At 48.8% G+C, this 11,897-nt stretch overlaps 5 protein-coding genes across 5 annotated transcripts; 2 read left to right on the top strand and 3 right to left on the bottom strand.

Annotated features, from left to right (window-relative positions):
* Positions 1-245: 245 nt before the first annotated feature.
* Positions 246-2,282, top strand: N7484_004581 (phosphate transporter; the record flags this gene model as incomplete). Its single annotated transcript, XM_057115001.1, has 4 exons — positions 246-308; positions 367-869; positions 923-1,839; positions 1,888-2,282. 4 exons carry the CDS (start codon positions 246-248, stop codon positions 2,280-2,282), a joined length of 1,878 nt encoding a protein of 625 aa, XP_056975141.1.
* A 357-nt stretch (positions 2,283-2,639) lies between these two features.
* N7484_004582 (uncharacterized protein) lies at positions 2,640-5,085 on the top strand (the record flags this gene model as incomplete). The annotated part of the gene is made up of 3 exons (XM_057115002.1): positions 2,640-3,185; positions 3,236-4,933; positions 4,987-5,085. The coding sequence occupies 3 exons, from the start codon at positions 2,640-2,642 to the stop codon at positions 5,083-5,085; spliced, it is 2,343 nt and encodes a 780-aa protein (XP_056975142.1).
* Positions 5,086-5,187: 102 nt separating this feature from the next.
* On the bottom strand, positions 5,188-6,812 carry N7484_004583 (MFS transporter; the record flags this gene model as incomplete). The annotated part of the gene is made up of 3 exons (XM_057115003.1): positions 5,188-6,075; positions 6,163-6,441; positions 6,513-6,812. 3 exons carry the CDS (start codon positions 6,810-6,812, stop codon positions 5,188-5,190), a joined length of 1,467 nt encoding a protein of 488 aa, XP_056975143.1.
* A 354-nt stretch (positions 6,813-7,166) lies between these two features.
* On the bottom strand, positions 7,167-9,050 carry N7484_004584 (glycoside hydrolase family 47 protein; the record flags this gene model as incomplete). The annotated part of the gene is made up of 1 exon (XM_057115004.1): positions 7,167-9,050. The coding sequence occupies one exon, from the start codon at positions 9,048-9,050 to the stop codon at positions 7,167-7,169; it is 1,884 nt and encodes a 627-aa protein (XP_056975144.1).
* Positions 9,051-10,119: 1,069 nt separating this feature from the next.
* Positions 10,120-11,466, bottom strand: N7484_004585 (uncharacterized protein; the record flags this gene model as incomplete). Its single annotated transcript, XM_057115005.1, has 4 exons — positions 10,120-10,882; positions 10,931-11,057; positions 11,105-11,246; positions 11,308-11,466. 4 exons carry the CDS (start codon positions 11,464-11,466, stop codon positions 10,120-10,122), a joined length of 1,191 nt encoding a protein of 396 aa, XP_056975145.1.
* Positions 11,467-11,897: the final 431 nt, after the last annotated feature.

Genomic DNA, 11,897 nt, shown 5'->3' on the forward strand with positions numbered 1-11,897 from the left:
CTCCCGCACAGCGTCTCAGTCGTCTGGAGTCCCGCACGTGGAGCGAGGAATCAATGGGTTTGGCTGGATCGGCAAGTGGAGCCCTGCTCGTTCTTTTAGCCTGCGCTAGAGCGAACAGGGGTCTGTCCGCTCGAGGCTCAACGTGCCAGTCCGATTGGCCCCGCACTGCATGGGAGAAGCACATATACTGCTTCCTGCCATGCAAATCTCTTCCATCCTTTGAACCTGAGGGGAAACAGCTCACCATGGGGAAGTTTCATGCCCGGTTGTACAAGACCGATCGAGCACGGGATTTCGATCATGAACAGGTGAGCAGCTTCGGTGCGGTTGGCATGGCGGGGTGGTTTTGACATTCTTGACAATCAGGATCGATATGTGCGCATGCGACAGATCTATGAAACGATTGACCGACAAGGCTATCAATGGGTTGTCGTACTCGTCGCCGGTCTCGGCTTCTTCCTGGATGGTTACACTGTGAGTGGGAGTTGGAACTATGAGAACTCCGAAAGGAAATGGCCACTGACAGTGCTTTCAAAGCTCTTTGCTAGTAATATGGCCCTTCCGATGATTTCCTACGTCTATTGGCAAGACGATACCTCCTCGCTTCGTTTGACTTGCATCAACATTGCCACCTTGGCCGGAACGTTGCTCGGTATGGTGCTGTTTGGATTTTTGGCGGACAAGAATGGGCGAAAGAAGATGTACGGTGTTGAACTGGTGCTGCTGATCACCGCGACGCTCGGGGTGGTCATGTCTTCCGAAGGCAAGGACGGCAGTATGAGCATTTTTACGTGGTTGATCTGGTGGAGAGTCTGTGTCGGCATTGGTGTTGGAGCAGACTACCCCCTCAGTGCTGTCATTACATCAGAGTACGTATAGTTTCTGCCACGCGATTCCATCTAGATCACTGACAAAGCCATAGATTTGCTCCGACCAAGCACCGCGCCCGCATGATGGCCACCGTCTTCTTCATGCAGCCTCTGGGCCAAATTGCAGGCAATCTGGTTTCGTTAATCGTGATCGCGGTCGGTAGGAACAGTAACAGCGATGATCTTACTCGCAGCGTCGACAGCATGTGGCGCTGGGTTCTGGGAATTGGTGTTGTTCCCGGTGCCATTGCGATTCTCTTCCGATTTGCCATTCCCGAGAGCCCTCGTTACCTCGTTGAGATCGACGACGACCCAGTCACCGCGGAGTTCGATGCCACCACTCTCTTTAGCGAGCCTTCTATCAGCCCCGGATTCGATGCACAGGGCTTTGGAAACGTTACTTCTATCATGGGCAGTTCGATTCAGCTCCCACCCATTTCTTCCCTGGCCAGCTCCTCCATTCATGAAGATGAAGAATACAGTAACTTGCCACCGGCAACTCTCAACTCACACTGGCGGCTCGCAAAATCCGATATTATTCGATACTTCTGGACAGAAGGAAACTGGCGCAGCCTAGCTGGTACGACATTGGCTTGGCTGCTCATGGATTTCGGTTTCTATGGTATCAGTCTTGCCAGTCCCCAATTCTTGGCTAAGACATGGGGCCAGCTACATATCTCAGTATCAGAGCCATACTGGATGACCGACTCTCGCCCAGGAGCTAGCGTTTACGACATGTTCTTCCAGACCTCTATCCGCGCTCTGGTGATTCTGAACATCGGCAGTTTTGTCGGCGGTCTCCTGCTCATTGTTTTCGCCCATCGCATTGAGCGAGTTGCCTTGCAAAAATACACTTTCCTCTGTCTAGCAGCACTTTTCATTGCATTGGGAAGCATCTTCGTCTGTCTGATCAACAATCCGCCTGCTTCGGTTGCATTATACATTCTCGGCCAGATCCTTTTCAACTTCGGTAGGGTCAACGCTTCAATTCCCTCGGTTTTCAACTAACATCACATAGGTCCCAACGCAACAACTTACATGATCCCCGCCGAGATTTTCCCTACTCGTTATAGAGCTACCTGCTACGGACTTAGCGCAGGCGCTGGCAAGCTGGGCTCCATCCTTGTCCAAGTCTTCTCCACCTACTACCGGTTCGGCGGTGGTCTCGGAGACGTATCGACTCGCCACCACGGCATTGTTCTTTTTGTTTTTAGTGCTTGTATGGTCATCGGGGCTGCTGTGACACATTTCTGGATTCCGCCTCTTCAACAGAAGAAGGGCAACAACATTCTTTGGGGCGGGAAACCTTACACTCTTGAAACGATGGCCTTGGGTCGCATGGGACGCAAGAGCCGAGAGGCTGGAATTCGGAGGAGATCCACAAGGAAACGCGCCATGTCCTTTGGCGGATAGACCTTATTTACCATATTTCTTTGTACTTTCTTTGGGTCTTTTTGGTGTTATGGGCAAAAGGGGTAAAGGGTGGGCTTCTGGATATATACGGCTCACATGAACATAGTGAATAGATACCCCTGACATTCAAATAAACTTGTATCATAAGAGACTAACAATAATGGAGCAAGAGGTTAATTGATGAACTATCGATAATAAAAGTGGATTGGATGGGACATTGGCGATCGGTCAACGATCACCAATTCCCCGCAGTTTGCCGGAATTGGCCGGAATTCTGCGACACTAACGATCACGACTTACAAAACTGAGAATACTCATAGATTTCAAAACAAAATACTCCGCGATTGAGTTGTGAAAATGAACGGCTATAAAGTTTCCCAGCCAAATCCCCGAAAGCGCCGAAGACCTGCGCTAGCGTGCGAGCAATGTCGACGGCGCAAGGTACGATGCGACCGGGAAATGCCATGTGGACCCTGCATCAAGTCTCACCCCTCGCTGAACTGCGCATATGTTGACGAGGGTAAAGCTGCACTGGACGCTAGGCTAGAGTCATCTCGATTTAGTGAGCATGATCTTTCGTCGCACTCTGATGAACAACATGTTTCTTCGGGCGCTGGCCGGAGCTCTGCCGACCGTGCTCGAATAGCGCAACTTGAACGCAGTATTAAAGCCCTGCAGAATCGCGTGCATGATCTGGAGCAAAACAAGGCCCACGGTAGCCAAGACCATCACCAGGATGAAGATACTCAGCAATTGAGTGGAGAAGTTGATCGCGTCACTGGCAGACTTAGAGGATCGGAGCAGCCCCAAACATTTATTTCCCCCCTAGCACCTCGCATCAAAAGCGACAATGGAAGAACCAAGCTGTTTGGTACGACTCATTGGGCCCTTGTGTTTCAACAGGTGAAATTTCCTTGATCATTATATATCTTCACTCTATTGACTTGCTTCAGTTCCGTGTTTTACGCCAAGTGCGAAGCACAGCCAGCTATACGGATAGTGAACACAACTCCATCAGCAAATCGCTTACAGATATCCGCAAGCTGAGATATCGTATTAAGAGTCGGCAAGCACCGCAGCTGGTAGATCCCGCGCCAGGTCTATTGAGTGATTTGCCTCCGAGGGAAATATGCGACCAGCTGGTCCAGCATTATTTACGCACTCTTGGGATGATATATCGCATCTTGCATGTTCCAACCTTTAACCAAGAATTTGAAAGTTTCTGGGAAGACCCTCAATCAGCGTCTAGGGGCTTTTTACTCAAGCTTCTGTTGATCCTTGCTATCGGGTCCGTCTTCCATTGCAAGCCTGGGCCATTGAATGAGCTCGGTATGCCGATCCAGCGCTGGGTGTATGCGGCACAGTGGTGGTTGTCCGGTCCATTTTCGAAGGAGATTGGAAACCTGGAGGGCTTGCAAGTGTATTGTCTGCTTCTTATTTGCCGTCAAACTTATGCGATGGATAAGGAATCGAACTGGATGTCGGCTGGAGCATTATTGCGCCAAGCGGTCGGCCAGGGACTACATCGTGATCCCTGCAACTTTCCAACAATATCGATATTTGATGGTGAAATGCGGCGTCGGATATGGGCTACCATAATAGAGCTTAATATTCAGCTGGCCATTGATGCAGCAATGCCACCGTTACTTGCTGAAACGGATTACGACACTCGACCACCTGCTAATATCGACGACGAGGATATCGATCCCTCTACTACAATCCTACCTCCGATTCAACTTCAAGATTTCTTCACAGACTCTTCGCTGCAAATTTTGCTCTTGCGGTCTTTTCCGATCCGCTTGCAAGTCGCAAGGACTATCAACGAGTGCGGTCGGGAACAGCTCTATGAAACCGCGTTGCAGCTAGGCAGCGTACTGACTTCGGCCTGTAAAGAGATGGCAGCACTATTTCGTACTTATACGACTAGTACCAGAAGATCCAAGAACCGACCCACCCAGTTTCACTACCAATTGATGGATACTCTACTCCGACGTTTCTTGTTGAACCTTTATCGACCATTTACCATTCAAGCTGCAAAGGACCCCCGTTTCTATCTCGCCCGAAAACTCAGTCTCGACTCCGCTCTTATGATGGCTTCATATGGAGAGATGCCAGAAGGCCTCGCAGACACAGATCAGCAACCACATCAAGACTTCCAGCGACTTGCTCTCTCGGGATCAGGATTGTTCAAAGCACACTTGTCCCTGGATGTAATGATCGTCATCTCATCAGAGCTGATCACACAACTCGAAGAAGAATTTGGCGCTCACCCAGAAGGGATTCCCCCATTTACTTCGAGTGCAGTTGACCAAATCGCGAACGCTGCACGATTTCCGCTCATTCAGGCACTGGAACGTATCAAGGGTCATCTTTATACCGGTCTAGAGGCGGGCATCCCGAGTATGAAACGGTACTGCCTGCTAGCAGGAGTTCTGGCGCAAGTTCAACCAGTCTCCCGTCAAGAGCAAGGGGATTGGCCCCATATTCGTGAAGCATTTATGGTCAGCATGCAGACTTGTCGTACCCTACTTGAGCAACACATTTCCGAGTCCCAAGTCACCGAAGAAGGGGCCTTACAAACCGCCATGGGTGAATCCAGTATTTGGACGCCTGAGAGTACATTTGGCTCTAGTTTAGGTTCGGACTTTATGGTTAGTCATCTATACTCTTGAATATTTCTTAAAGATGACTAACTTTTTTCTAGTTCACTGATCTAGGACTGGATGCGTTGAATTTTTGGGATCTCCCTTCGTTTGTTGATGGCAGTGCATTCGATCCGCCCAGAGCTGCCTTTGACGTATAGAAGGTAGTAATTGTCAAATAATTCAGAAGTGGCGAGTATTCGGCCACTACTGAGATCCATGAAACATTTCTGTTATATTTTGTCTAGCACTTTTGACATCAATTACTGTGTTTCGACCTGACGAATCCGAATGCCACCGCTCCATCCCACCCATCCCTTCTCAGCCGGGCCCCGTATCATGCAAATGGCAAATGAGACCGCAACAAAGATCACACTGACGGACCCACTCATAATCCATCCACTTTCACCATAGACTCGATTCCCAACTGCAGTTCCCATAAGCTGGCCACAGAAAACTCCAATCATATAGGCAGTATTGACCCGACTTCGCGCTTTCGGCGCAACACTGTATATAGCAGTTCGGTTCGCAATCTGCGTCATCTGGAGACCAAAATCCTGCAACGCTGCTTGTAGAATGGGGCCTGCCACCGAAAATGTACCCGTATACGCACCGATGCAGATTCCAGTAAGCAAGATAGTTAAGCTAATGAGAATAGACACATGCGTAACGAATTTATCGATGACATATCGGGAATAAAAGGGACCGAGAAACATTGGAGTTAGACCTGCTAACGAAAACAGTCCGATTGTCACTGTGTTGTAGTGGTAGGGTGCGCCAGATAGGAGGAAGGTGAGCGTTGTCCAGAAACTGGTGAAAGTTGCCGATAGGAAGAATCCCATGAATGTGGCGTATACCAGGACTGGGGAGGTAACGAATAGTTGCACGATTGAGGTTAGGACTTTTAGGTAGGAGATGTCGGTGTTGGTTCGTGGGTAATCTGGCATGAATGCCCAGAGCAAGATGAAGATTGCATATTGCAGTGCAAGGGATAGCCAGTAAATGTTTCTCCACGAAGAGTATTCGGCGATGATTCCTGAAAGGAGTCGTGCGAATAGTAGGCCTAGGACTAGTCCTGATGACACAATCGATAATGCCGTTGCGCGTCGAGCTGGCGGAGCAAGGTCTCCCACCAGGGGAAGCATGATTTGCTGTGAAATATGGTTAGCACACGTTCAAGCCAAGGAGGGGGAATCCATGCAGATAAATATGCTTTTGTCCGCTACTTCGCTACTTACCGGCGTAACAGTGGTAACCGAAGAAAGATAGCTTATAGCGAGGAATGCATTGAAGGAATTGGTGATACACACGCCAATCCATAGAGTCGCCGTTATAAATGTCAGAAGAAGGACAAAAGGCCTTCTCCGAACCAAATCACCCAAGGGGCAGAGAAGAATTAACCCTGTTGCATAGCCAGCTTGGCTGCAGGTAGGAATTAGGGATGCTCGCTCATGAGACACATCAAAAAAGCTAGCAAGTGTATCCAAAAGAGGTTGTGCATAATAAAGATTGGCAACCTAAAGATCATATCAGTGATGTCCCACCACGCAAGTGGATATGTGGGGATCGGCTTTGGTCCAGAACATACCGTAAACGTTCCAGCAAAGGCAAAGAGGATATTTAATGGCATCCCAAACTTGGGTGGGCTCTCTTTATGCCATCGGCACCATGGCGGCGCCCATAGTAACGCATCGATAATAGGTTTCCAGCAATTGGACTTCATCGATGATTCATTTGGGGTGAAATCATTATCCTCGGCATTCTCCCCGGATTCCCCAGACTTGTCGGTATCATCGGAAAGAATGTTGGGAGCATCCGGACCAGCCTCTTCAGACGAGTTTTGGTTATGGGATTTCAGCACCTCCGCATCTGGGTCCTTTCCTTCCATTCTTCAGACTGGCCAATGCTATGAAGAGCGTGAAAAGGTGGGGGAATTTTCTCGGGATTGTCGGTCTCGGCAGGGGCCGGGGAATTGATAAGATCCAAAAACGGCGATTCGCCAGCAGATCAAGACCTGACGGAACTCTATTTTACTCTTACATCAACAACTGCTGCCAGTGATTGATCCTCATCTCATCAGTTCTGGCGTTGAAGAATATACATTTAGGTATGTTCTTCTGAGCGAATCAAATGCAAAGCTTTCCTGGATATGTATACAGGCCCTAACACCCACGCTATGTACATGCATCTTACCGTCATAAGAATAAAACAATTGAGCAAGAAAAATATAAAGAGTGGAGACCTATTGTATCCATTCCGTCTCCGGTCGCTTGAGAGGATGTCCTGCAGAGTTGAAGACATATTCATCCAGACTGAGGGCATCCGGTGCGCTGAACATGAGATAGAAGTATTTCAATGTTTGGGACATCCAGAAGCTTTCCATGGAGTCAATGTGAACTGGGTCTTCGGTCGGAGTCGTGACGTCGGCGAGGGCAGCGTTGCCATTGATGATTTCAGTGGTATTTTGAATAGATTCGAACATGCCCCAGGCGGTATCGAGCAGGTCCTCGCGGGCGGAAATGCGATAAAGATTGAACATGCTTTCGATGGTTTCCGGTCGCAAATTGTAACGAGAATCGGGGATGGCAATGAAGCCTTTTGGCAGATGATGATCCCGGATATAGGCATCAATGTCCATGTCGGGATCTGGCTCTGGACTGTTGTTCACGCTTTTCCAGACCTCTTGCTTCCAATGCCACTCGTTCCATGGGCAGTCGTTCTGGGAAGCACACGGAATCGTCTCATATACCTCGGGCATGATACCTAGAGGCATAGACTGGGCAGCCCAGATGCAGCCATCGACCAACTTGTTCGCGATTTGGCGATGGGCTGGGATGCTGAAGAGTGCTCCTCCCAATGCGAACATACCTCCCGTGAAACAGGCACGGTGGTGAACCTGACTTTCCAATAGCGTACGAGACTTTCCATTTTGGGTCATCATCACACGAATTGACCCTGGGACAAGAATGTCTTTGTTATCATGAGTCATCGGACGGAAGAGACTGTGTCCAGCGGCGGTCCGTGTCGATCTCTCATACATCTTGCGATACACGGGAAATCGGCCTCCAAGTAACATATCGGCCTTTGCCAATGTTTTATACAGAGAATCGACCTCAGCACCCAATGTGAAAAAGTCTCCGTCAAAGACTTCCGTTCGGGCATTCAGGACGACCGGCCACATTCCTGGGAGCTTGGTCAAATCTTGCAACTGGCTGAGTATCTCCATGACCAGTTGTGCAGCGTTGAAGTATTTTGGATCGCTGGTCAATTGCGACAATCTTGTGAATTCAAGAATAAAGGAACCGAGTTCTGACGCCGAGACCATCTCTTCGGCGAACTGCTCTTCCTGCCGTGCGGCCCGGTGCAGATCCCAATGGGTGATCGGCATGCGGTTCGGCGTGTCGAATGCCGCATAAAGCATATCGCCAACCTCGATCGCCTTGTTCAGCAATCGGCGATCGGCGCTGAGATCAAATGCGCCCAGTAATCCACCCAGTATGCGAATATTAATCTCATGCGTATTGATTTCCGACGACTGGGTGGTCTCAAAATTGATCTCGACAACGGCCTTCACGGCTATGTCGAACTCCGATCGCATTCCCATGATCCATAATGTGTCCAGGTTATCCACCAACGTCACACCCCAGCCACCAAGTCCATTACTAGGCAAGCCGCTCATGGGCGTAAGCTCGTCGGTCTGCCACGCTAGCCACTTGTATGAATCCCAGCATCGGGTAAATGCTTCTTTGACTGCCGCCTGTCTGCTCTTCTGGAACCAAGTGGTGATTTGAGAGAAGCTCGATTCGCTTGCTTGGATCTTTGGGATACCGAGGCGCGATTGGGTCGGCGGGAGTAAGGAAGGTACGACGAGATGGCGGATAGGGAGCCGGCTCCAAATGGTGTTGTGGGATTGTTTATCAAGCGGCGGTTCGCTGGGAAAATCGGGATTTTGGAAGTCTGGCTTGGGAATATCTGGACTAGGTGCATCCGGAGGGGCAATGTGTTCATTAATGGGCGTTGTTTGTTGGGCATGGTATTCATTCAATGAGTGACGGTGCCGATAGAGCATGGATATGATGAAGAGTGCCAGGAAGAAGCCCAGCCATTGGCGTCTAGTTCGACTCATGGCGAATACCTGAATGTTAATTTCATATAGTCAATTTGGGATCCAGCATTTTTTTGATTCGATGCTGGAACGCGAACGCAGGATGGTCCCAGGGGCGGATAAGGAGGCACGCGAGATTTCCCCGCGAGCTGCAGATTGGGCGGAAGTCTAGGCATATTATAGTGGCGACACTTTTTGCGTCAGCCCTGCCAAGATGACTGAAAAGCTGGACAAGTGGCTCCGGGAACGCGTCTCTCCAATACGAGCGGGCTTACGACGCCTGCTGGCGGAACCTTAGCGGGTGCTCGTTCCTGGCTACCGGCATGTTAATGGCGGTCTAGAGCGATGAAAAATCAATTCTCCAGGCACAATTGTTGCTCAGCGTGACCATTGTACAAGGTCTAACGGTCTTAGGATCGTTAGTATTCAATAGCTTAATATTCCTTCGGTGTGACTTCCCATCTGGTACATTAAGGGGGGAGATAAAAATAGAAGATTGCCGGGTGTCCCGGGAGCTAATTTGAGGCAAAAGACAAAAAAGAAATCTGCATCATCCGTGAATCGAACACGGGCCTCGTCGATGGCAACGACGAATTCTACCACTAGACCAATGATGCTGGTTCATGTAATGTGCAGCAAACTAATGCTACATAAAGCAAAATTGTCTGCTGCCCAAAAATTGACATTGCTACATATCAGGAATTTTGAAAATTTCCTTTCAAATTGTATGTTGAGGTGATGGAGATTCCATAGTATAGCATTGGCTTATACTTGTTTTCTTCAATAAATTGAGTAGAATATACAACTTGGAACATTAAATAGCATCAACTGTCGGGCGCAAGGTCTGTTTAGAGGTTGGCATTGGACCTTGGGGGTGCAGTAGGAAATATATATAGGGCATTTGTGCATCTAGCCAAACCGTCAAACTCGCGAACTCCAAGCCTTAATTCTTGAAATTCTTTATAGGTCGATCACTTGAAAATAACACAATTCATTGAATAATCACAACATCGCAATTTCATTCATACATAGCTATCATGCTAGCAAAGTTCGAAAACCTTAAAACCAGACATGCAGCTCCCTCGGTATACTACTGGCTAGTTCTTGCCTCGAAAACTGCAGGTTGCAAAGCGCTCGCCCCTTCTGGCTCCCAAAAACCGGATAGTTCCAATCCTGCTTCCTTCAACAAGTCACAATACTCATTCTTCGTTCGCTCCGCCGCTGCAAACGACACCATCATACTCATATCACCAATAGTAGCCATCAAGGGAACGTTCATCTCCGGCATAGCCTTTTCCTCAATCAGCAGAAGCGAACTAGGACTCATCGCCTCACGGATTCTGGACAGAATCTGCACCACCTGCTGATCTGGCCAATCATGGAGCACATTGCGAAGATAGTAGGCTTTCGCTCCTTTGACGGGTTGTTCATCGAAAAAGCTGTATCCCTGCGCTTCAATACAGGCAGGTATATCCCCTGTTTCAATGACATGTGGCAGGTCCTGGAGGATAAGTCTTCCTGATAGACCGGGGAACTTCTCATGGAAGATCTGGAGATCTTTTCCGTGGCAGCCTCCGACATCAACTAGGAGGACAGAGGAGGGATCTTCACTATGTAGCTTTTCCTTGACGGGGAAGAATTCGAACCAGCTTTTCTCACCGCGACGGTATGATGATGCCATCACTGTGTTGAATGCGTTTTGGTAGTACGGCTTTAAAGACAGATAGTCGAAATAACGAGACTTGGTACCCATGGCTACCTGGAATGGGGCATCGTCGATGTTGCCTGGATTATTCCAGCCTTTTTGTTCGAAATATTCGGGGAGCCGGGAGAGGATAGTGTGGAAGTGGGTGCTATTACTCATTAGCAATGTCTTCGTCTTTACCACTGACTGAACCTACAAGTGAATCACCGCTGCTGATAGCGGGGATGCCGAGATGTAGGCTTCGGCGAGTGATGTAGATAGGTAAATATCAGAGGAGATTTGCTTGAGAACTTCCATTGACGCTAGGAATCTCATGATTCTCCCTATTTCAAATTAGCGAAAAGTTTGGACTGAAGTCCTGGAAACATGCCGACGAGCTTAGCATCTGCCTTGACATCTTCAGCAATCTGATTGATGGTGACCCTGCCACCTTCCTGATTGGATGAACGGTTGGCGATGGCATCAAAGAGCTTGAGGTCGACTCCCAAGCGAATTGCCATTGCTTGATGGCCCTAAAGAGATTTCATTAACTTTGTCCCTCCTAACACGAGGCAAAGCTAGGGAGGGACCGACGGCAAAGAGAAGTTTGACGGTCTTCTCCAAAGGAGATTCGCATAGACTCTTCAACTGATCGCATGCTTGGGATAGTTGCGCCCGCTGTAGCTCATCTACATCGACCCGACCGGACGAAGTGACCGACTTTATAGACTGGAGTAATTGAGAAATGACCATTTTGAAGAGTGTGCAGATAGTTTGATTTGGATTGTGTTGTGCAGCGCATTCTACCGAATAGAGGCATGGAGTCGTGAGCGGTGGTTTTTGTACTATCCAATGCGACCGGCAAATCCATGGGAATACACCGACACCGATTCCCGAGACCGACTTTCGTTCATTCTGCACACAATCACTCCAAATAGCGCTCTGAAAAGCCCACGAATCACAAGGTTCTGGCAAGACAACCTTGGAAATGGGTCATGATTTGGGAATATATGTGTTTGAGTCAGCCACATATAATGTTTTGGTAACAGGCGTAGTGCTAGCGGGAAGAATCTCGATCGCCGATTTCGCCGATTTCCCCGCCATTTATAGGTTCACGAACGATTGCCAATTAACCGAACTTCTTGCTTGTTGTACTGTCATGATCGTATTGCTAATCTGGGGAG

The sequence above is a fragment of the Penicillium longicatenatum genome (genome assembly GCF_028827895.1).
Source record: "Penicillium longicatenatum strain IBT 33135 chromosome Unknown contig_2_segment0_segment0, whole genome shotgun sequence".
Classification (NCBI taxonomy): domain Eukaryota; kingdom Fungi; phylum Ascomycota; class Eurotiomycetes; order Eurotiales; family Aspergillaceae; genus Penicillium; species Penicillium longicatenatum.